Source organism: Fukomys damarensis, unplaced genomic scaffold (assembly GCF_012274545.1).
Source record: "Fukomys damarensis isolate Sample0158 unplaced genomic scaffold, DMR_v1.0_HiC HiC_scaffold_9, whole genome shotgun sequence".
In the NCBI taxonomy this organism is placed as follows: domain Eukaryota; kingdom Metazoa; phylum Chordata; class Mammalia; order Rodentia; family Bathyergidae; genus Fukomys; species Fukomys damarensis.
This window is the reverse complement of record NW_022900921.1, coordinates 33499460-33525504: the sequence shown is the minus strand read 5'-3', so window position 1 is coordinate 33525504 and position 26045 is coordinate 33499460. Positions and strand designations below refer to the sequence as shown.

The window sequence follows — 26045 nt, the reverse complement described above, 5'->3', positions numbered from 1 at the left end:
TTCTCTTGCCTCATTCTCCCAAGTGCAGGAATTACAGGCATGCACTACCACACCTGGCTTAAATTCTGAGGTTTTAAGATTAATTTTTTTGTTCACATTGTTGGTTTATTGCTTCTATAATATAGGAATAACCTTTTAATCTTGTAAATTTTTTTCAGAAAAGAATCTTAAGTTGTATTTTTAAAAATGTCACCTTGGTTTTGGCCCACCATTTGATAGAGTCTCCTTGGGTAGTATTTATATGCTTCATCAAAGAATGAATAAGAGTAATTTGCTTTAAGAGCTTAATTATGCTATTTTAAAAATGTGTGTTCTGCTGGGCATGGTGGCACACGCCTGCAGTCCTAGCACTCAGGAGGCTGAGTCAGGAGGATCTCTGTGAGTTCGAGACCAGCCTGGGATATATAGTGAGTTCCAGGTCAGTCTCAACTACATAGTGAGACCCTGTCTCAAAAAAACCAAAAACCAAAAACAAAACAAATCAACTACATAGTGAGACCCTGTCTCAAAAAGCACCCCCCCAAATGTGTTTTTCTTTACGCATCAATCACTAATTACAGAGCAGATATTTTGGACACATAAAAATTATATGTACAGGGCTAGGGATTTAGCATAGTGGTTCCACTGCCTGCCTTGCAAGTGAAAGGTCCTGAATTCAATCGCCAGTAAGAAAGAAAAGAAAAAATATATACATGTTTGCACATACCAAGAAAAAGAAGGATTAGGCAAGTTGCAAGCGGGAGGGAAATATGAGGACAGAGAGAGTTATGCTCATTGTGACGTCATCACTTTAATGTTCTCCTCTCTGCTGTGAGTGGCACACAGAAGGGGACTAAAGACAGTAGTAAGCTCTTGAGTCATCTACCAGATAAAACTTGATGTTCTCTTGGTAGATCATTGATTAATTGGGGATCTCTGCTTGATTAACCGAAGAAGACTTACATGTTGTATGTTAATGTTCAGGGAGACAATTGAGTTGTGTTTCCACTGTAATTCAGTTGCGCTCACATATTTAGTCAAATCTGTTATTTTATGTAGGCTTTTAATCTTCCTGTTTGGCTACTTTTACACTAGATCTTCACCAAAAGGCTAAGAAGTGGTCAAATTTGCCTCCTTTTGTATGTGACTTATATAATTACGAAGTGAACTATTTCAGTTTTCAGGAACAGACCTAGCACAGTACTCTGAAAGTGCTAAATACATATTTGGTGACGAATCTCTACTACACAATTTATGCAAAGAGCATTCCATAATGTCTTTGTTCAATAATGGTGACTTTTTTTTTTTCCGTACAAGAGCTCCATTTCACCATACATCCCACTGTCTAGATTAGAAATAGAATTACTGAGATGTTCGTTTCCTTCTTGAAGAATTATGTGACATTAGATTATGGCCTGAAGGGAGACAGAATGGTAGAGTTTAAAAAACTTTTCTATGAAAAACAGTTACAGCTAAGAATGTTTAACTTGGTGAAGGGTAACTTCAGATTAATTGCATTGTTGTAGGCAAGGAATGTACTAGCTGTCTTTAGCAGAGGTTCTGGATCAGTGAATAGATGGAATAGGAAGGCATATTTAACTCAGCATTAAATTGAAAAAAAAAAATCTCCTGAAGATCGTCCAGAAATAAAGTGGGCTGCTTAATCGTATCAGATCCCTGTTACTGGAAGTGTTTAAACCCAGTGTCAAATTTAGATGCTGCAGGGGCCAAACAGGTATATAAATGAAGCAAGACCCAGGCATAATAAATAGGAAAATCTCTTGTTTTACTTCTTCGGTATAATAAAGAGACATATTTCATTTTCCCATTAGCTCACCTGCTGAAAAGCTAGCAGTTCAAGTGTCAGTAGCCATTTGATTCTAGGCCTCCCTATTGGAAGCAGACAGGTCTGGCTTGGGACCGTGGAGACCTGTAGGGATGCCTTAGAGAGGGGGCAGAAGCTGCTTGGCACCTGTCTCAATTTCTTCCTCACTGCTGAGACACAATACTCAACACCCACAACTGTAAGGAGGAAAGGTTTATTTCAGCTCATAGTTCATAGTGGTTTCAGTCTCTAGTCGCTGGTTCCAAGGCAGGGTGGAATGGTGGAGAAGGAGCTCATGGCATGGAAGAGAGGGAGAAAGAGGTTAAGTGAGGAGCCGGGAAGAGATGGGCCCCGGCCATGCCCCCAGATCCCATAATCCAATCACCTTCCCAATGCCCCACCTATAAGTACATGAGGCTCTGGGGGGACCTCTACATATAAACCGTAATAGCGCTGATGAATTTTGTGGGGTTGAGTGAACCAGATAGTCAGATTTTCTGGTTTGCCACAAAGCTACTAGTAGTTTTTATGTAAAGTTATTGGGAATTCATTTTTATGGAAAATTCCTGGCAATTAATTATTTAGCAGCACTATGTCAGTTCAACACAGGCACTCTATCCGCACAACTCTGGCTTTGACTGACCTGGCTTCTGGGCCGTCAATGTCTGCAGTTTGATCAAACAATGTATCGGTCTCCACTACCTGCAAATAATATTGGGGAGCTTTCCGCTTCGGGTGGAAAGCTGAGCCAGTGGTTTGTCATCCTCCAGGATCCTCCCCAGCGCTCCAGTTCTGTGTCGTACTGAGTAGCAGCGGCATTCATTCAATCATTTAACAAATATTTGAGAGTCTGCTGGTTATTAGACGCGGCTACATGCTAAAAAGTGAAGAAGATAGATGCACTCTTCCCTTTTTTCTTCTTTTTTGTGGTGCTGGTGATCGACCTCAGGCCTTGAACATGCTAAGCAAGTGCTCTACCACTGAGCTGTATCCCCAGCCTTGACCTGTCTTTTGTACAAAAGCATGTAAGAGCCTAGCAGTGTAGACCAGTGTTCTACCCCTGAACTAGCCTCGGCTTCCATAGGCTGGGATTGTAAAAAGCTTCATAAGAGTTGCAAAAGCACAGTCCTTCATCGGGAATACACGTATATCAAGGTAACAGGTAAAGAAAGGTACAGCACCCAGCAGTAATAATGTTCCCTCTATGGTAATCATTCCTGGAAGTTTTGATCAAGTTAATGTAAATTTTTGTATTGTCCTTCATATGCTCACCAGTTTTAAACTAGAAGTTTACTGTCTTATGATGTTATTTACCTTCCATTTATTGTGCATTTGTCTGAACTTTGTTGGGTAGATTTACAGATTCATGAGTGAGTTATGTGGCTGACCTCCTACTTCTGTTCCTGATAAGATTTTTAAAAAAATCAGTTAGAGCCAGGTGTGCTGGTGCACGCCTGTAATCCCAGCACTCAGGAGGCTGAGGCAGGAGGATCGCTGTGAGTTTGAGACCAGCCTGGGCTACATAGTGAGTTTCAGGTCAGTCTCAGCTACATAGTGAGACCCTGTCTCAAATAAATAAATAAATAAATAAATAAATAAATAAATAAATAAATAGGCTGAGGCAGGAGGATCGCTGTGAGTTTGAGACCAGCCTGGGCTACATAGTGAGTTTCAGGTCAGTCTCAGCTACATAGTGAGACCCTGTCTCAAATAAATAAATAAATAAATAAATAAATAAATGAATGAATGAATGAATGAATGAATGAATGAATGTAAGTAAAAGTAAGTAAGTAAGTAAGTAAGTAAATAAATAAATCTGTTAGATAGGCATGCTTAGGAAACAAACTAAAAGCCCTATATATAGGAATTGGAATGGGAAGGATAGAGTTCTAAAAATCAGTTTAATAATTTAGAGGGAAAGGCTTAATGAAGAATTATATTTGGACTGTACTGTAGCCACTAGCCATATATAGCTATGGAGTGCTTGAAATGTGACTAGTCTGATTTAATATGTGCTGTTGATATAAAATGAACACTGAATTTCAAAGACTTAGCATAAAAAGACTGTAACGTATTTATTGATCAAATCTTGAAATGATAGAATTTGGGGTATAATGGGTTAAACAACATGTAATCAAAATTAATTTCACTTGTTTCATAATGTTACATGGCTATGCTATTGCAAAATTTAAAATTACTTAAATTATACTTTTGACTTATGTATTTCATTTGGGTAGTATTGTTTTAGCCATTTAGTAGATTAAAAAAATAAAAGAGTACCTTGAAGGGATAGTAACAATATTAAATTATGTAAAAATAAATGCCAGCATACATATAAGATTTTCCTCCAATTTGTATTTTCCTGTGGTCAGAAAAAGAATATTGTCTCAATTCAACTTATTTGCAATTTTCAGGTCAGTAAAAAGTAAAAAATATACTTGATTTTACTCCTATTTCCTAGTCACCAGAAATTTGATTATTTAAAAACACAAATCTGCTGGGTGTGGTGGTGCATGCCTGTAATCCCAGCACTCTGGAGGCTGAGGCAGGAGGATCACTGTGAGTTCGATACCAGCCTGGGCTACACAGTGATTTCCAGAGCAGTCTCAACTACATAGTGAGAACCTAGCTCAAAAAACCAAAAACCAAAAAACAAAAAACAAATCTATAGGACAAAGTATAAAGCTCTTAAATACTGCACCAACCATGATGAATTTTGAATTCTTTTTTTAGAATAAATTTTATTTTATTTAATCCCATTCCCCCGCCCCCCCCACATCTGAATTCTAATAAGATAGCTTGAATGTTTTGTATAACTGGCTTCATAAATATCATGTGCTGGTTAATTCAATAATAAGAACTATGTGCAGGACACAGTTACTGCTTTATCTTTTGTTAACAAGTTGTGAATCTTCTCTTTGAAATTAAATTCTAAATCCAGCTTTCTGTTCATTGTTCACAGCATCACAATGGAGATCTTTGGGGTGGAGAGGTAGAAAATGCTTTATTGCTTTTGTGGCTGCAGACAGTATAGCGTTAGATTTAAATTAAATTATCTTGTGTATATATGTGTAAGGTTCTTTAAAATCAGTGGTCAAGTAAGTCTTCAAAATTATGTAGAAAGTTAACAAATTGGACTGATATGACTTAAAGGTCAACAGGACTAAATTTCTTTTTGGTCTTTTTTGTTTTGTTTTTTGTTGTTGTTTCCAGAGATTGAACTCAGGCCCCTGCACTTGCGAGGCAGGTGGCAGAACCATTGAGCCAAACCCCCAGCCCAACAGGACTAAATTTCCAAGCAAGTTCTGATGTTTTTAAGGGGAATACAGATTAACACTTATTTTTGGTTACCGTATACTACACGACATTTCTGAAGAAAATGACATACGCTCCTTTTGTTTTTTTGAGACATAGTATCTGAAAAATCCTTTACATTTACTTAGTGGGACAGAACTTAATATTACTACATTGGGAGTTAAATATATTTAAAAAAACTTGATTAAAGGTATTGATAAAATTTATTGCTAATAATACAATCTTTGCTGCTTTTATACATGTGGTATCTTTGTTGTTAATGTTTTAAAGCATTTGGCATCAGAGTTTTCACACTGAGGTCTTACCCACTTGTGGATAAATAATGTACGTTCCTTTTTTAAGGCTTTTTTTTTTCTTCTACCAGGGATTGAACTTGAGATCTTGTGCTTGTGAGGCACGTAGCAGCACCACTGAGCTAAATCCCCAGTTCTTTAGGCTTTTTGCATTTTTAATGTTTTCTACTTAAAAAATTTTTTTTATTGTTATTATTATTTATTTATTTATTTTTGGTACGGGAGATCAAGCTCTGGGCCTTGCATTTGCAAGGCAGGCAGGGAACCACTGAGCCAAATCCCCGGCTCTTTAGGCTTTTTGAAGTATTCGATTCTATATGAAGAATGAACCAACTTATATTAAATTTTTCTGTTTGAAAAAAACTCCAGTTGACCTTTAAAGTACAATTGGCTACTTTTTTGTGACATACTGGTGAAAACCCTCTATTTAGAGAACAAAAACACCTGAAATGTTATCCCTTTTCTGTTTTCCTCATAGCCTTCTGCATCTTTTGTTTTTAAAATCTTACAGCCACTTCTAGAAGCCATATGTAATTTTTCAGTAAGGCTTTACCAAATACTAGGATTTTAATTGTTGAAATATAGTAATGAGGAGAGACATAGCACTTTTCTTGAAAGAAGTCAATTTTTATTCCCAGTTTTTGATTTAGAAGATAGCTGAGAAAGTTTTTGCAAGTTGCAGAATGCTAATACTCAGAGTGTAAATGAGATATATTGATGTCAGATGGTCAGAATGTGTCAAAAGAAACAAGAAGGTGGCAGCTAAGAAACCCAGCACTGGTGTCCATTGTGGGCAGGAGCAGCACACCAAATGGCCAGGTGGTAGCAGGAGCTGTCTACAGCTGGGATATGCAGGGAGAATGCAGCTACCAGAGGTTTGGAATGTGTTTTGAATTGCCAGTCTTCCCTTTGTTTTTAAATACTTTATTTCTTTCATGTTTAAATGGCAAAATATTAAAAACTGACCTGTTTGGAGGATTTGTTATAAATTCATTTGAGAATGTTTTAAATATTTTAAAACTATTAAATGATTTATACTTTCTGTAAAGATATCTAGGGGAAAGAACAGATTTTGCAAACTAATAATACTTACATACTGTATTTTGCAAATATTATTGGCTCCACAAATTGGCCATTCCTTGGTCTCTATTTCTTTACCTTTGCAATCGATGATTTGTTTTCTTTTTTGCTATGTCATATACTATACCATAGATCTTTCTATGATATGGAAATGTTTAAACCCACATCATACAGTATGGTAGCCAGTATCCCCAAGCATAGCTAGTATAATCAAGTAACTGAATTTTAAATTTTGTTTAATTTTAATTTCAACAGCAACATTGGCTAATTATATTAGATATCACAGGTAGAGAAAGTTGAAAATTGACTCTATTGCATTTTAGTTTCATTGTTTTTTTTTTATTAGGTTTACTTCCCAGAATAGCCATAATCTGTCCTGTTTTCTTTATTTCCTAACCTTTATTGTATGTATTTATAAAAACAATGGTAGAAGATAGATGAAGTATGTTCTTCAGCATTTATAAGAAAAATTTGAATTTTCAAGATCTGTTTAGAAAAATAGCCACATGTTTATTCAAATAAGTGAAGTAATATTCACTTATTTTTTGGTACTAGGGGTTGAACTTGGGCCCTTGCACTTGCAAGGCAGGCAATAGAACCACTGAGCCAAACCCCCGGCCCCAGTATTCACTTCTTTATTTAATATTTTGTCTGATTTAAGTCTTATGTGATACTTTATACTTTATTTTTTTACTGTAAAAATAAGTTAACCAAGGTTTACAGTAAAGGGATTAAACATCTTTTTTTGTTTTTTTGTTTTTTTTACATCGAAACCTGAAGACCAAAATTCGGGTGTCACCAGTATACATATTAAAGCATGACTTTGTTGTCATGATTTAGTTTTGTTTTATCTCATTATTTAATTGATCACAGCCATCATAAAACCAATACTAATCTCTCCCCATTAACATTGACTGTTGACAGGAATTATTCATTTAAATTCCCATCACCTAGTTAAAGTACGGAAGCATGCCATTAATTGTGAATTTTCATTTGTTTAAACTTGACCACTGCACTGTATCATTTCAGAATTGTTTGGCTTGTTTTTCACTAAATGAAGTTTTCATTGGCATGTGTTTTACAAGTAGCTTTGCTGTTTATTTCATGATATGCCTGCTGTGGTGTGAAATATCTTGGACTGTATTGCATGTGCTTAGTATCATCACAAGAATATATGTAGGGTGGGATTTTGAAACTTGTGGGGCTGTTATTTCATATGTATAATATTAAGATGTCTTTAAATATGTGAAGATGTCTTAAAGCATTCTGCATGTTTGTTGCATAAACAGATTTTGGGGCCCAATGCTGTCCTGGCATGATATAAAGTCATTTCAAATAAGTGGCTGATTGCTGAATTTTACCTTTAGTGATATCAAGCCAGGAATCTTTTAAGATACTCTTGGAGTGATGATAGTAATGTGCAAAGGCAATATTAATGTAGCTACTTAGACTTTTTCTAAGTTGTGGTATATTAAGTTTAACCATTCGCTTTTGCTACTAGATATATGGTAGCATGAAGGAAGGCTGTTGCTTAGGAAGTTTGTGTTTATATTAAGGGAGTTATTTGGGGACAATCAAGATTACATAATCTGTAATACATTTTTAAATGAGAGGAAGGGGTCTGATATGCATGCACCTACGTTAAGTATATAACATACTTGGATTCCTGTGAAGCAGTGGGTGAGAAATATTGGCCTAGGTTTCTTGATTTGTTAAAATCAGGATGATAACACTGAAAAAAGTGATGTTTAAGGCCATTCATTGTATTATATACATATTGTACAATTACTTGCGTAACATGTCTAACTGAAGTAAATAATCTTAATGATTCTTTGTTTCAGATCATCAGAAGATACTAAATGGTTGATCCCTCTTAAAGTTGCTACAGTCTAGGTTTATGAATGAGTTTTTCATTCCTCTGTAGATTGCACTTAACTAATGATCTTGCCTACTGAATTTTTCAAGATAAAACAATACTACAGTGGGAAATCTCCTGAAGAGGTTCTTTAAAATTTTCATATATTCACATATTCCTTTGAGAATCTTATAAAATTTAAAGTTTTTTTAACCAGAAAATACACATGTAGACAACTTTGCAGAGCCTATTCATAGGGGCCTTACTTCTTCTTAGTTAGCTAAGGCTGTTCATCTAAACACCTTTGGATGTGGTGTATAAAAATACATGATTATGAATGGTTCTGATCCACATAGTATTGGATAACATACTTTATATTTGGGAATAGTATGTGTTCTATATGGGATTTACTGTAGGATTTTTCCCTTTGATTTGGTAACTATTAATTTGAAAATGCTTGTCTTTTGTATACTAACAAAATAGTTTTCAGAGAAACATTTTCAGAATACACATTGTTTCAAATGGAAACTCTTTCCATACCTTGTTTTTGGAACATATCTCTCTTTCTAAAACATACCTCCTCTTTTTAAAATTCTAATTATTTTCCTACTGATGTAACTAAACAAAGTACTTACTAATTATGCAGGCTGGAAGCGAAATTCATTGACTCCTAGGACAACTACTTTTCCTTGCCCTGGCTGTGAACATGATGTGGATCTTGGAGAACGCGGAATCAATGGTCTCTTTCGAAATTTCACTTTGGAAACCATTGTTGAGAGGTACCGTCAGGCAGCTAGGGCAGCCACAGCCATTATGTGTGACCTTTGTAAGCCACCACCTCAAGAATCCACAAAAAGTTGCATGGACTGTAGTGCAAGCTACTGCAATGAGTGCTTCAAAATTTATCATCCTTGGGGTACTGTGAAAGCTCAGCATGAGTATGTGGGCCCCACCACTAATTTTAGACCCAAGGTAAGTTAGAATATTACACTTATTGTTACAGAATAGGTTATTATGAGGCTAAAACTGGACAGAAAGAAACATTAAAAGCAAGTATAAGGATTTAAGGCCTCAACTTAGTAGGAGTTACTTAGGGGCTAAAAATCACCATGGAAGGTAAAATTGGTGATTTGTTGTATTACAATACAGTGTAATACAATACAATAAATGAGTTTTATAATGATACCTTTGAGTAATAGAAATGTTGTGTCTAAGATTTCATGGCTAATGTTAAAAAGCTTTTGTGTTTCAGTGTAATAACCTCATAATTACCTCATTTTGATTGTGAAACATTTTTCTGATATTTAGTTAGATAACATTGTACTTTGAATAAAGAATAATTATAATCTAGTATTTTGAAGCTTGTTATTATAATGATTATATAATATCTGAGGTGGAATGGAATCTGCATTTCTTTATCATTCTGGGCAATTTGTTTGGTAATGCTAACAACAACTTTGTGTATTGTTGTTTGCCCTGGTATGTGACTGAAAAGCAGAATGATTATTGGATATATTCACTTTATGATGTATGTAGTTTAAAAAACTATGAATGATTCTTTTAAAGTCTTCATTCCTTACAATTTAATGACGTGTAAATATGAATATGTAATTGTACTCTTAAGCATAAATCCTCTAATTTTTAGTAAAAAAGGGGCGATCTCAAAAGTTATCTTGAAATAGCTGAGTGTTTCTTATATCATATTAAGTATATGACTGGTAGATTAAAAGAACAATAATATATGCTTCCATTTTTTTTATCTTACTGAGTTTATTGGTACTTTTTAAGTGCTTCCACATTTTGAATGACCTTTTCCTTAAATTGTTTGGCTATAGATTTATCAAATAGCTTAATTTTTTTTTTTTTTTTTGAGACAGGGTCTCACTATGTAGTTGAGCTGAGATTGACCTGAAACTCACTATGTAGCCCAGGCTGGTCTTGAACTCACAGCAATCCTCCCCGCTCAGCCTCCCAAGTGCTGAGATTACAGGGGTGCGCCACCACGCCTGGCTCAAATAGTTTAATCCTCTTATGTTTTCATCTCATTTTAGATATTCATAGCTATTGAATTTTAAAAATTTATGATTTTAACTTTGTTTCAATCTTTCTTTTACTTATTTATTTATTTATTTATTTAGGCTTTTTGTCTTGGGGTACTGTGAAAGCTCAGCATGAGTATGTGGGCCCCACCACTAATTTTAGACCCAAGGTTTTTTAAGATGGAGTCTCCTGTGTAGTTCAGGCTGGTCTTGAACTCAACGTGTAGCCTAGGCTGGCCTTGAATTCACAGCAGTCCTGCTGCCTCCTCCCTCAGCCTCCTCACTGCTAAGATTACTAGTGTGCACCACTATACCCAGCTCTCAGTGTTTCATTTAAAGGATTAAATTTGTTAATATTATTTGATTATGAAGGGACAGATTATTAAATGAGTTATATTAGGTTTGAGGTTTTGTGAGTTAAGGATTCATGAAATTTTGTGTATAAATTACATTCCTATACTTTGTATTTTACAAATACAATGGAAGATGGATAAGAGAAGCAAAGAAACATAAATAGGATATACTGAGAAAAATAGTTTTTACCATCAAATAGTTTGTGTTACTCCATAGAGTACAATTCTTAAAAGGGGTAACCCTTGTGTTATAGGATATTTGCTCATGAGTCCTTTTAATCATTTTTTGAGAAAATACAACTTTACATTTTATATTAAACATAATAGCTTTGAGAATGTAAAAATTTAGACATTCTGAAAAACTTAAAATCATTTCCAATTTTTTTGCTCTGAACCTGTGTTAGGATTTAACATACTCAGCTGTTTTTTGTTTGGTTTAAATATCTGTAAGTTAGTAGGCTATTTATAGTTGCTAAAATTGAATCCATTGGCATGACAAAAAACTTTAATTTCATTAGTGTACTGAATATTCCCCTCATGTGAAATTGAAATGATTATTTTTACTTTCACTTTCAAATGTACCTACAGTGATAATTTGTAGAATAAATAAAGGTGTAGATGCTTAATCAAATGGGAAAACTGAGTTGGTCTTTTTGTTTGTAATAAATTGGCAAGAACTAACACCTCAGAAGCTTACATCATAAAGTGTTCTAAGGTATAACGGATGTTGTAAAAGCCAACACCTTGGAAGCTGACATCACAAAGCATCCTAGGAGTCTCATAGCAGCAGAGTGCTCTTAGGGATAGTTGCATTATAGATTCTCATAAATTCTGAAACCTTAGAAAAGTGATTATGATCTCGAATATTTACCTACTCAGCGTCGTCAGAGGACTTTTCAAACTTGACTTTTTTTTTTTGTACTGGGGATTGAACTCTGGTCCTTGCACTTGCGATGCAGGCAGCAGAACCACTGAGCTAAATTCCCCAGCCCCCTTTTCTGACCTGATTAAACATTTCACTTGCATCTAACTTTTACTTTATTATCACCAAGTTTAGGAGAAATAATAGCTATGTATTTAAATTGAAAAATCCAAATTCAAAAATGGTAATTCTAATATAGATAATATGTAGTCTATCAAACTTTTTTATACTTTTATTCATTTAAATGGCTTTATTGAATTTATAAAGCAAATGCTATTTATATTTTAGTTTTTTTCAGATTGCTTGAAACAAGTCCTTAATATCATATTTTTATTCTTTATTCAATAGATTTTAATGTGCCCAGAACACGAAACGGAGAGAATAAACATGTACTGTGAGTTATGTAGGAGGCCGGTTTGTCACCTCTGTAAGTTGGGTGGTAATCATGCCAATCACCGTGTAACCACCATGAGCAGTGCCTACAAAACCTTAAAGGTAGAGTTTGTTTAGTTGTAGAAAATGAATTTTAATTCTTTGTAATTTTACGCCTTAGGTTTTTGTTCCTGAAATCATGGTTTATGTTGTAGTCTGTTTTACTGAAAGGAGTTAATGATGTGAAGTGTTTCTTACACTAGTTTGCCAGTGTTTCTGAGTGATGGTTCTTTGACCATTAGATGTCAAAGCCTACACTGATAGAATCTCTCAGGAAGACAGGAGGGTGAAAAACACTTTAATGTGATCCTTCAGTGACCCCAGTGCCTGTGATATTGAGGGTGTGAATAAGAAAGACACTTTTTGAAGGACAGTAGCTATTTTTGAAGAAACTTGATTCTGGAGAATTGGTATAACCTTTTTTATATATTTTGGTTGGGATTCTTACTAGCTAAAACTGAATTACTTTCTCTTTGTTGATGTTATACAAGACCATTTAAAATTTTCATGCTTTGGCTGGGGATTTAGCTCAGTGGTGCCACCGCCTGCCTTGCAAGCAAGTGAAAGGTCCCGAGTTCAATCCTCAGTACCCCCCCAAAAAAAACCCCAAAAGCAAAAACTTTCATGTTTGATAATGAGTAGCAAAATAGGTAGTGGTGTCATACTGCTGGTCTCATTCTCTTTTCATTTAAACAATATTTTTTTAAATCCACAAGTAATACCACTCTTTTAAATTATTTCGTGTGTGTGTGTATGTGTGTATAAAATGTGAAACCACCAACAGTATATACAATATACACGTTTCTATCCTATATCTAATTGCATATATACTTGCTTTTGTATTTTATATTACATCATGTTCAGTATTTACTCTGTCTTCCTTGAACATGTGGAATACAGGTGTAATTGTTTTATTGTTCTTGTCTACTAATCCACCTATGATGCTTTTTTCTTCTTCTTATACTTCGTATTTCCCTGCTGATTTGCCTGATGGTAACCTTTGACTGGCTGGAGGTATTGTAAATTTCACCTTGTTTGGTGCTGGATATTTTGTCTTCCTGCAAATATTCCTGAGTTTTCACTGCATATGTGACTAGTTTTGGAAACTGTTTTGGGTCTTCGACTTAAGCTTTATTAGGCGGGATAGAACAGTGTTTAGTTCTAGGGCTAATTTTACCTGGCTATATAGGTAAAAACCTTTGATTACGCTTTCTGATGTCCTGTGATTTTGGCTTTTTCTCTTTGGCTAGATGCTGGGATTTGGGATTACTCCCAGTCCTGTGAGCTCTCATCCTTTGGGTAGTTCTTACTGTGGCTTCTGGTCATTTCCTTATATACATTAGTTGATCATTGCTCAGCTTGGTACATGCCATGGCTAGTGTCTAGATGTACCCACAAAGCCTCATGCAGTCTTTTTCAGAGGTGGCTGAATTTGGAATGTGTGATGCTAGGATTAAGGGCGTGTGATTATTAAACCACTACATGTAAGGGATTGGTAGTTTGGATGGGATAAAAAGGACAGAAAGACACTGTTAAGGTCTCTTGTTTCTTTGCTATCTTTGGTCTGCCATAAACTGCTGCCCCTCTGCCATGTGCCAGCCTGTCTTGGGGCCAGCTGATTATGGACTGCAGCATCTACTAATGGTAAGCCAGATAAACCTTTCCCCCTTTAACCTTGGGTGTTGGGTATTTTGTCTCAGAGAGAGAAGTAACTAAGACAGTACATCTTTGCAGTACTGTATTTCTTGGTGTTAGGCCTTAAAATTACTGGGCTCTCCAGGCTCCAGTCTCATTGTCTGTACTCACAGGAAACCCCAGGCTCCATGTGATTTCTCAGCTGTGCTCAGCCTTGGAAATCTTTTCCAGACAGTAGTCTGTGGCAGTCATAGTTCTCATCTTTCAGGGAAAAGTCTCCCCTTTGTTTTTGAAGTCCTGTATCTTGAGAGCTGTTTTATATATTTTGTTAGGTTGATTCAAGTAAGAGAATAAATCCATTCTTTGTCACTGTCTCATGCCTTGACAACATGCCGCACATATCACTGTTTGTAATTAAACTTTGTCTTTAACATTTAAGTTTCTTACAGGTGTAATCTTAAATAAGTTATGTTTTTTTTGGTTTGTTTTTTGGTATTGGGGATTGAACTAAGGTCCTTGTGCTTGCGAAGCAGGCAGCAGAACCACTGAGCTAAATCCCCAGCCCTAAGCTATGTGATTTTTTTTTCTACTACTTGTCATAGGTCTTTGGCAATAGTGTACATTTAAGCTATTGCGTTGGAAAGAACAGCTGTGCTTTTCCTCTGCTCTCAGATTGCAGCAGTCAACACAGAAGGCTTCTGTGACCTCAAATAATGTGGAACTCTCATCCCACCAGCAAGCAGTCAGTTAGTTCTGTGTCATACACCAGCTGTGGCCTCTATTCACTTCATTCTGACCCTGTCTACCTGGAGTTAGCATCATATCTCACAGGTTGAGGGCTTAGTACCCAGGACTCCCCCTCCCCGCTTCAGGTGCCATTCAAACTCCAAGTGACTGACTGTAAGTCTGACTAAGAAATGGTCACTGAAAACCCTCTCTGCAGATTCATTTGACCTGAGTGGCTCACAGAAGACAAGGAAACATTTATTTACATTTCTTGATTTATCAGAAAGGATATTACAGAGGATGAACATAGGGCGTGTAGGCCATGGCAACCCCATTCGGTTGTGCCACCCTTTAGGGGAACCCCTTGTGCTCTGCCATCTGGGCGCTCTCCAGCTCCTGCCCTTTGGGCTTTTTGTGGAGGACTGCTAAGGCTTTGAAGTCCTGTTTTGCCTGAAAAAAGGGGCTTGGTTAGGTATTCACTCTCTCCTTCAGTCTGGCCACATCTCCAGGTAATGCCTTTCCAAAAGCTATTGACTACAGAGAGGAGATCTTGATTGCTGAGAAGGAACAGGACAATAGAAAAGAAACTAAGACAGAATTTGGTGCCAGAAAAGTGGGGTCATTGCTGTGACTGTACCTGACCATTTGGTTGAGGAGCCTTTGGAGCTGGCTTGTGGTAGGGGGATGGGTTAGGAAAAGTTGGAGATACTGCCTAAAAAAATAGTTTGAATGCCTGAGACTGTTCATGGGAGATTCTGGTCAGAGTTCAGAAGACCAGCATGCTGCTAGAAGAAGTCCTCTTGGCAAAGACCAGGCTCAGGAGGATTCTGCTGGAAAGGACTGTGTTGGCTGTTGGACTCCAGGCAGTGTGTTTTATATCTTGGCAGAAAGTTTGTCTGCATTTTGCTTGTGCCCAGAAACTTTGCCTGAGATTGCGATTAAGGTTGGCAGACTATTCTTGCAGAAGAAATTTCAAAGCATTCTAATGTTGGGGCGGAATTGAGTAGATTGCCTAGCAGAATGATAAAATGTTGTGAGTTTGGCCAGAAAGTAAGCTCCAGTAAAACTGGACTGCAAAGATACAGCAGAAGAGATCTTGATTGCTGAGAAGGAACAGAAGAATAGAAAAAGCTTGCCTGAGGACATCACAAGCACCAGCAGGACTCCAGTCTTTGCAGCCTTAAACTTACAAAAGTGAAAGACTTGCTTTGAGAAGAAAGCCCCAGAGCACCATGTTCCAGAATGGAGGTATCCTAGGGAAGTTGTTTCTTGGGATTTGGTTCATAGGCTCTAGACCCTTACAGCCAAGAGAGAAGGAAGCCTGGCTACTGCTCCAGCTGTCAGCAGACCTTGGCATCATCCATGTGGTGCCGGCTTTAGGTACATGAAGAATGGACAAGTTGTGGGGGAGCCCAGACAGTATGCCTCTGAGAGGGCAGCATGTGAAGCTGAAGGTGCAGAGGTGACTCCAGAAATTTGGAGAAGCAGGAGTATGGATCTTCTGTGGAAAACTGTAAGGAGAGAACAGAGCTTGCCTAAGAGAGAAGCCATAGGAGCTAAAATCACTAGAAGTGCTGTAGGGTCAGAGCCACCGAAGCCCTTTGGAGTTCATATCTTGCCACAGATTATACCAGAAGCTAGACATGGAACTATAGGACTTAATGTTTGCCCCGCTGGATTTTGGACTTGCATTGGGCAGAATGTTACAGCTTTTGCCTAGATGTCCCTTCAAAGCCGCATGCCGTCATAGGTGGGACTTTTTCAGAGTGTATGATCTAGATCTAGAGTGTATGGTGCTGGAATTGATTTATGGTGCAATGCTAAAATTAAAGGTATGAGTGCTGCCTGTCTTAAGGGTGGGTAGCCTGGATGCAGTATAAGGTACAGAAAGAGACTTGTCAATTGCAGCTTGCTTTTGCTGTCTTCTGCCTACTATGAACTGTTTTTGATTCTGTGATGCCCCTCTGCCTTGCCACCCATTCTTGGAGCCAGCCAACTATGAACTGAAACCTCTGCAAACTGTAATCCAAATAAACCTTTTCTTCTTTAACTTTGGTTGTCGGGTATTTTGACTCAGCAACGAGAAAAGTAACTAAGACAGGAGTGGTCTTGGCAGTGGGCAGGGAGCTCCCATCCCCTGTCTGGTTATGACACCCTTTAGGAACCCCTTGTGCTCTGCCAGCTTGGAGCTCTTCAGCTCCTGCCCTTTATGGGTTTTATGGAGGACTGCCAAAGCTTTGAAATGCTGTTGTACCCAGAAAAAGGGGTGACGGTTAGATATTCTCTATGTTTCCTTCGGTCTGGCCGCATCTCTAGATGATGATTTTTTTTTTTTTTTTTTTTTTTTTTTGCACCACGGGTAGAACTCAGGACTTGGCACTTTTTTCATTAAGGAGAATTGGATTTGGGCTCATCTTAATTTTGCTAGTTATATCTGTAGTAGTTAGTAGACATTTTACTGAGCAGTGATCCTAAGGAAGTTTTGCTAGTTTTGTTTCCCATTGATAATTTCCATAGACTTCTAAGGAGGACTTAAAGCTCTTGTTCCTGTGCTATTATCTTGTAGAATGATAGCTTTGATTTTAGACAAGTTTATTAACTAGTATCTGAAAGAGAAAATGTAACTATTTTTATAAACTCTTCTCACTGAATAAGGAAGTAATTAAAGCATTTGTATATAGGGTATGTGACTAAAGTGTGTCATACCCTTTCTTCCCAATATTTTATTCTGAACATTTCAGAGATAGAGCAGAGCTGATAGCATCTGTAAAATTGTGTGCCTTGGGGCAAGGACCATATCATATGTATTGCTCCCTTAGCCTGCTTACTTAAAAGATATTTAGCATGATTATTGATGACTCTTTCTTCCTTCTCCCTTGGCTTATTGACTCTGTTTCTTTTAAACCTTTGGTTGTGGACATGATAGACAGAAGGAAGTAGTGGTTCTCGAACTTTGGTGGGAGTTACCCTCACTTGGGGCACTTGGTACAACTACAGAGGCTGTTTCTGTCCTCCTTCATGGGGCCTGGGCCTCTATGTTCTTCATTAGTAACCAGGAGACTCCGAATCACATCACTGTTTGAAAGCCACTGTTCCATGGGAAGGCTTTTGAGCAGTTTCGGAGTCTCAGATGAGTTCCATGATTTGTTTAAAACTGCTTTCCCCATTAGGTGAAATTCCTGTGGCTAAGGGAGCTTGTCTTTTTTACCTTTTTCTTTTATTGTCAGTGCCTAGTATTGGTGTGTGATACTCGTCTGTTTTTTGGAGTCCTATGAATGAATGGACATAGTGATTCTTGGTTATAGTATATCTAATCATTTAAAACAGACCGCCTAGTTCTGAGAGCAATAGGAAGACCAGAGCTGTCTCAGATAAAGAATAGGTGGCGGGAGTCCATCTAAGCATTAAAATGAGTGAATGATGGTGTTTCTAAGTTCTGACATCAGTTTCTTCTCTGGTTCTTAGCTCCGTGAGTCAACTTATCCTTTTTTCTACTTCTAGTTTGAGTTTAGAACTAAGCCCTACTTACAATTAAATGGGAAAATTTAGCTCTTTGCCACTGTAGTTTAAAAAGACCTGTACCTCATGCTTCTGATCCCAGTGTGGTCCCAGGAGGGATGGTGCTGTGGTAGAACTGTCATCGGACTTGCAGCCTGCTGCTAAAGAAACACCTCTGCCTGTGGAACAGTGGTCAGTGGTTAGTAGGGGGAGTAGGTTTCTAGTTCAGCTGTTTAATAATGGGGCATTTGCACTTGTATGTTTTGGCTTCCTCATCTGTAAAATCTTTTGTTGAGACATAAAATGTTACACCCTTTCTTACTCTTCTCATTGTGTTATTTCTTTTTCTCTTTTTCTTTTTTTTTTTTTTTTGAGACAGGGTCTCCCTATGTAGTTGAGACTGACCTGGATCTCACTATGTAGCCCAGGCTGGTCTAGAACTCACAGTGATCCTCCTGCCTCAGCTTCCTGAGTGCTGTGATTACAAGCGTGTGCCACCACGCCCGGCTTGCCATTTCTTTCTTGGTCTCATCTTGCCTGTAGTACCCAGAAATCTCATTCCTCTGCCTGACAGGTTCTCCCTGTCTTGTCAGTGAGCCGTCCGGAAACACACTGTGATTTCTGGGTGTTCTTGGGAAATACAGACGACTCTTGCAAAGCCTGTGACTTGTATTTTTGTGTATATTCTCTCTTCCTATTATGTGGTCCAAGTAAAAGAGGAAGATAATATGGGGGGAGACTCATTTCTTCAGTTCCTAGAAGCTGAGTCTCTCTTTGTTCCTTTTTTTGTGCCCACCCTTCCTACTTCAGTGCTCAGATCCTGTTAGGGTCACAGCTTTGCAGATGTTTCCTAGGTGTTCCTCTTCAGACTATGAACACGTTTGTTTGTTTTAACTTTTTGTAAGGTGCTTTTTCAGGGCTTTTGTTCTTAATAATATAGGAAAATATCACAGAGTATGTTTTCTGGGCTAGACTAGGGACCTCACCAAAACCCATGATACCATTTCTATATGAAGTCATTTAAATTTTGAAAAGATTACTTTATACTTTTTTTTTTTTGTACCGGGGATTGAACTCGAGCCCTTGTGCTTGCGAGTCTGGTGGCAAAACCACTGAGCTAAATCCCTGGCAAAAAGATTACTTTATAAACAAGTTATCCAGTAAATTTTGGAAATGGCTTATTTTTATAAATCTGTATTTTCATTAATGTATAATTTAATGAATATCTAGATTATGTTGGACTGCTTTTTGTTGCTTTTCCTGTAGGGTATGGTGTGTGCATATAGGTGTGTATGAGCATAAATTATAAAGTCTGATAAATGGCAAGACGAGACTGTTGCCTTTATTTACTTAGATGTCTTAGGAAAAAGAGTTCTGAGGGTGATAATGAAACAACAAAAATTTATTATTTGTATACGTGTTTAGAATTTTGAATAATCTCAGCATCACTACTTAATTCTTTTTTTCTAACCTACTTTTAATTTTCTATATATCCTTGGACCTTTGTGCACAAGGCCAGTAACTGTTTATCTTGGGCTAATAAGTTTATTTTATTTTGGGGGGGCTAATAAGTTTAATCACCATATCTGATTTTACTGTCTGTCATTATAGAGGATGAGTACTGAATAATTTTTTTAAAAGTCACACAAGGGCCTTTTGCTAAATTTTGTGCTATGAATATGTTTCAACAGGAAAAGCTTTCAAAGGATATTGATTACCTTATTGGTAAAGAGAGCCAGGTGAAAAGTCAAATTTCTGAACTAAACTTGTTAATGAAAGAAACAGAGGTAAGTAACAAACTAGTTTGCATAGTTTTCATTTATATATTTTGACATGCGTTTATTTGTTCATAAAATCCTAAGGCTGTTTTATGAGCTGGGTACAGAGTTGTGTTAGATATTATTTCTTCTTTTCTGGGACTAGGGAAACAGATGTAAAAATAAATGATGACACTATATCATCAGTGTCGTGATCAATCAGTGATTAAATAACACTGGAATATAGAAGAAAGAATGATTATAAAATAAGTAACAAAGTCTCGAAAGAAAATAAGGCAATAATGGAAATGATAGTTTTTGCTATTATAAGTATTTTTAAAAATGAGCAAATTGCTTTTGAAAAATGTACTCTTGTTTCCAGGTAATCCTGACTGTATGTTCTACTTTTGTTTACAAAAAGACTCAAATTAGAGTGTTCATGACTGTAGAAGTTGTAATAATTACAAAGTGGAAACTACTCTGATACAGTATCCATAAACAATGGAATGAAAATCGAAATAAGGATAAATCATCTACAACTATACACAACAGTGTAGATGAATCCTACAATGTTGAAAGTAAATGCCAGATACAAAATAATATATACTATATGATGATATTTATGAGAAGTGCCCAAACACCTTCACCTGGTGATACATATCTCTGATCTCAGCTATATGGGTGGCTGAGGCAGGAGGATTGCAAGTTTGAGGCCCATTTGGATAACTTAGTAAGACCTTGTCTCAAAATAAATGATGAAAAAGTGCTGGAGCTATAGCTCAGTGGTAGGGTACCCCTGGGTTCTATTCCCAGTATTTACTATTCTATGTATTAAGTTATTTTTTCCATGTAATTTAAGGGGACATTTTTTATATTGTCTGATTAAATAACATTCACTCGGTTTGATTTAATTTCCCAACACAAAGTAAACTACTACCTAGATAGTAGTTATCTTCAGGGTTTCTATATGTTTGGTCCTTTTCAGTTTATCATTAACCCCATAGCTTCCCTCACTCATGCTGCCTTTACTTCTGAAATAAGGGAAACAAAGCATTTGTTTTTGGGTTTGTCATCCACTAGGTAAAAAATTGAGAAAGTCAGGCATTAAGTGTTTATATAGTAGGGCTGTCTTCCTGAACTAGAGTGAGACCAGAGATGTTGAATGTTAAATGTTTTCTGCCTTTGGCCTGAACTGCATTTGTAGGTTGATAAATCCGCCTGCTAAGTAAGTATCTTGTGCACTGGAGAATTTATCTCCTTTTTTGACTTTTATTCAATGACAATGGTGACACTATCTTTGCTCCTGCAATTATCCTTCACCAGAAAAAGGTCTTTTTATCTATGTATAGTGATGTTTCTGAGCTTAATGTGATATGACGTTGAGATTCTGTCGAAGTATCCTGTCAAAGTCTTTTTCTGCTCCTTTCCTTTCTAAAAAGTGTGTGTGATTGTTGGAGCTGGGAAACAGAGAAGGGAATCTGGAAAAATTATCATTGTACATGTTGGCCAGAAGCCATTGGCAAATGCACAGTGCATTTCTGCCATATATTGTCAGTGTTTAAGAATATTCTTACAAATTAATTTTTTGGGTCTATTAATGATAAGTGCTTATGAGTGCTGTGCTCATCTTGCTTACATTATTGTGTCAGTCTTCTAGGACGGCTACAACGAAAAACTGACCATACATGAGTGGCTTAAATAGCAGAACTTGAGCTCTGCTTTTACAGGGATTCAAAATATTTACTAAATATCCTACAAAGAAGCATTTTATGACAAAGTCAATAAACTGTGTATGGAATTTTCTTATTTACAGTGTGTGACATTGTAGAATTTTGTGTAAATCTTTTTTAATCATCAAAAAAAACCCAAACATCTAGTTTTCATCTAATTTTTTGGAGAGGATGCTGGGCATTGAAACTATTTAATCTGTACAGAGCTACATCCCTAACCCAGTCCATAGTTTTTACTAGAGAAAATGGTATGTACATTGGACCCTTGAGTTACAATGGGCCTGACATATGAACAACTTGTGTTATGATCAGAATTTTAGTTTTAACTTACAACCAAAGTCTGGAGTTATAACCCAAATGCCAGCTGCTTATGCTTCCAGATGGGCTCAGATGCAGATTTAACCTTTAAAGAGTTCTGGAAGGGACAACACAACATCCTTTCTTGTGTGGGCTATTGAGAAATCTTGGGCCAATGTCTTTCTAAGGACACTGAGATCTGCCTGTATGAAGGAGAGAGACTTTGAAGGTAGAGTAGAGGAGCCATCAAGGGACCACTGTATAGAGAAGTTAAATAATTTGAATAAGGTCACACAATAGAATCAGTGTTCAAATTGTAATTAAATTAATTTGAGTAGGAAACTTACATTTTTTATCTCAGTGAAAAATGTAATTTGTTTTAGTTTAATAGCTATAATTTGACTTATTAAAAAAGGGGATAGTGGAGAAAGCATGAAAAAAGATTCTTGAAGTTGAATACTGTACAAAACTCTAGAAGTAGGTTTTACTCTTAGTTAAATCAGTTTTTCTGTTTTCAGATTCCTTTATATGTAACTGAAAATTGTTTTAATGTAACTGAATAAATTGTCTATAGCTGGACTTTGCAGATAAAACAACGTAACTACAATATTACTAAATTACAAAATAAGTCTTAGTAAAAGTTGTTAGTTGTTCTTCACTGTGTTTGATACCATACTTTTTTTTTCAAGATAAATTTCAGCTGGGGATTTAGCTCAGTGGTTCCGCTGCCTGCCTCGCAAGTACAAGGACCCAAGTTTGATCCCCAGTAGCAACCCCCCCAAAAAAAAAGATAAATTCCAAAGGTTTAATGTACCAGATGCCACAGAAAATGCATCAAAATAATACATGAACAAGTTTTAAGAAAAATTTTCCATATATTGATATTGGTGTCTATTCAACTGATCAAAAATAGAAAGTCCCTCTCAGTTTCTCTTAATGAAGCTTTAATAGTAACAAATCTCAGAATTTTCTGTTTTTTGCCACTGCTGAAAATTAAATATACTGTAATCTCACTTCCAAAATAGATGCTTCACCAAAGTTTGATATTTAAAAATTAACATTTAGAGTGGGCTGTTTGAGTTAGGCAAAAATTATATTAAAATATCCTGTCTCTTCAAGCACTATAAAGAAAATGAGATACCATACTATTTTGAAAATTTCAGAGTTAGACAAATCTTTTTTTTTTTTCATAGTATCCGGATTTGTTTTGATAATTTGACTTATCACATAAGTGAAGTATAATTATATAGAACTTTGTGAAATGGTATTTGGATTCAACGAATGAGGTAATCCCTGTACTTATATATTACAGTGCAATGGAGAGAGGGCTAAAGAAGAAGCAATTACACATTTTGAAAAGCTGTTTGAAATTCTAGAAGAGAGGAAATCATCTGTTCTGAAAGCAATTGATGTCTCTAAGAAACTAAGACTAGACAAATTTCAGACTCAAGTGGAAGAGTATCAGGGACTTCTGGAGAACAATGGGCTCGTGGGGTATGCTCAAGAGGTGCTGAAGGAGACGGATCAGTCTTGCTTTGTGCAGACAGCAAAGCAGCTCCACCTGAGGTATTTACTTTCCACTTGAGAATCCCCTTGGCATCCCCTTGGTGTCATTAAACACCCCTGTGTATTTCAGCTTTAGTTCCCGAGTGGTTTGTAGTACTGTTAGTGTGAAATATGTACTTTGCTTCATTCTTGAGTATTGAGTGAAGTGTAAGTTTTCTTTTATTCATCATATTGCAGATGTTTAGTCTGATTTGACTTTGTAAAGAATCATGTTTATCTAAACTATATCTGTCTGCAGAATACAGAAAGCTACAGAATCTTTGAAGAGCTTTAGACCAGCAGCCCAGACTTCTTTTGAAGACTATGTTGTTAATACATGTAAACAAACAGAAGTTCTTGGAGAATTATCCTTTTTCTCTAGTGGTAAGTCTTAGACAAGGCAAAACCTCATTATTTTAGTGTGAATTTACACTGTATAGACAAAACACACAGTTCTGTTTATTTTGACATTAGAAAGCAATATTTCATTTGCTCTGGATCATCATCAAATTATGTCAGTTTATTTTTTTTGACTATATTTTTATGCACACAACTGTATTATTTTGGGTTGTGTATTTTTGAATGTTGCACAAATGGCATGTTGTATGTATCCTTTTTAAAATAGTTTTTTGAAAAGTTAAGTTTAGATAGATAGTAGTTAATATACAGTTCTGGTTTAAAACTTTACATTTTGACTATTTGTAGTACTTCATAAGTAAATAAATTAGTTCCTTCCTGAGAGACAATTTGTTTCTATTTTTTCTCTTTTTAGACAATACTGTATTGAACATCTTTGTCATTGTTTCTTTGTGTATGTGTGTTTGAGTTTCTTTAGGGCAGAAACCTAGAAATAGAACCTGTAGACTCAGACTGACTGTCTAATATGGTATTTACGTTATTGCATTAGTTTTCTAGGACTACTGAAACAGAGAACTGACCATACATGAGCAATTTAAACAACAGAACTTTTCTTTCAGTTGTGGTGGCTCAATGTCCAAGGTCATGGTGGTTTAAACAGTAGAAATCAATTTTCTCATAGTTCTAGAAATCTGGAATGAAAGTATCAGCAGGGTGGGGTTCTTCAGAGACTTTTCTCCTTGTCTGGTAAATGCAAGGGCCATCCCATCCCTGTGGCCCTTTCTTCCTTCGTACAGGTCTGTGTCCCATCTCCTCTTAGGGACACCAGTCAGATTGGATTAGGGCCTACTGCAGTGACCTCAGTTTAGTTTCCTCTTTGAAGATCTTGTCACATTGGATACAATCACATTCTGAGGGTTAAGACTAAAACACATGGGTGAGGTGGGTAAATTCAAGCTGAAGCACTTGCTGCTTGTGTGTTGCTGCTTCCACACAGGAGTCTGTCTTTCTCACATTCTCACCTCTTTCATTTTCCTGCAGTTCCTCTTCTAGTGATTGGGACTGATCAGAGTCCTTTCAAAGGTGTAGTCTAATTACCGTATAGATGTAGATTTATGTATTTGTAAATTCAAGGGAAATGTCTTATTAAAAGAAAAAAGTTCTGCAAGATTTCTGTGACTTCCTTTGTTTTAAAATCTGTACCTGAATCTGATATTTATGACTCTTATTTTTTTAGATAAGTTATTATGCAAATGCTGATTCTACTTTTTAAGCTATACTTTATTTCGAAACTGTGTACATGAGTTGTTTTGTGTTTGTATACATGTTTACATATACAGTGGTACCTCGGCTTACAAACATAATTTTTACAGTTTTGGAGAAGATGGCAGCATTTGTGTTTTTTGTGGGGAAGTTGGCTGTGATTATGTTTGTCACCCAGTGCCGCTTTTGAACAGAAGCAAAATTTTGCTGAATGCTTTTGTTTGTGAACTGAATTGTTTGCAAACAGCATTCATGAACTGAGGTATTGTGTGTATATATATACACACACATATATACACAGATACAGACATGCGCACACATACGTGAATAATACTTCACTTGTGACTCCAATATTTTCCCTTTCCTGTGGATCCCAAGGGAAGATCTAGAAGGGAGAGGTAACTGGGTAATCTTGTGTTATATCCAGTGTACAGCAGAGAACCACTGAAATACGTAGGTGGGGAAGAATGGATAGTACTCAACTCTCTTTCAACTGGTGGTTATTCCCTTCACTTTTCTTTTAAACTTTAAAATGTATTTTGGGTGACTTTGCAGATCTTAAGGCAATATAATATTCAGGAATATAAATAAACACATAGTTTTACCTTGCGTATTTGTAGCTGGGAGATAATAAAGGAGAAACCGCTCTTTATTTTGTATCCTCCACTGTGATTTCATATAAATTGCGTGTGTGTGTGTGTGTGTGTGTGTGTGGTGTGTGTGTGTGTAGTGTATGTATGCCTGAATGCGTAGCTTTTATAGCTTACTGTTCCTACCATTGTCAGTGTTAGGAATTTAGTATAAAAAAGAGGCATATGCACAATCATTCAGCTGTGATATTTAGTCATTCTGTTTTTAGTGAAATATTAGAAACCTGTTTCCCAAAATAAATAAATGTTGTTATACCCATACAGTATAATATTTTGAGGAGAAAGTACTTGCAAGATCTGTACGAAGGTGTTTTAATGATTATCTTTCAATTAAAGTTTTTATGTCTTTTCTTTATTTTCTGGTTTTCTTGTAAAATTATGTATAAAATTTATACTAAGAGAAATTAAATCTCTGAAATTCTACTGAAGAAAATATGTAATGTTCATTGAGATTTTGAGACAGTCACCAAACTTTTTAAAGTGTTAAAATTATA

At 36.4% G+C, this 26045-nt stretch overlaps 1 protein-coding gene across 5 annotated transcripts in view; it reads left to right on the top strand.

The window, feature by feature from the left end:
* Nucleotides 1-26045, top strand: part of Trim36 (tripartite motif containing 36) — a 34343-nt gene that overhangs the window by 1394 nt on the left and 6904 nt on the right. For 2 of the 5 annotated variants that reach the window (XM_033761675.1, XM_033761674.1), the window contains exons 2-7: nt 4767-4796; nt 8994-9319; nt 12010-12156; nt 19644-19739; nt 23049-23302; nt 23541-23665. In XM_033761675.1, coding sequence (XP_033617566.1) covers nt 4767-4796; nt 8994-9319; nt 12010-12156; nt 19644-19739; nt 23049-23302; nt 23541-23665 — 978 coding nt within the window. Of the gene's footprint in view, nt 1-4766; nt 4797-8993; nt 9320-10500; nt 10557-12009; nt 12157-19643; nt 19740-23048; nt 23303-23540; nt 23666-26045 lie in introns of all 5 variants that reach the window. The other 3 variants (XM_033761672.1, XM_033761676.1, XM_033761673.1) reach the window with 3 other exon arrangements.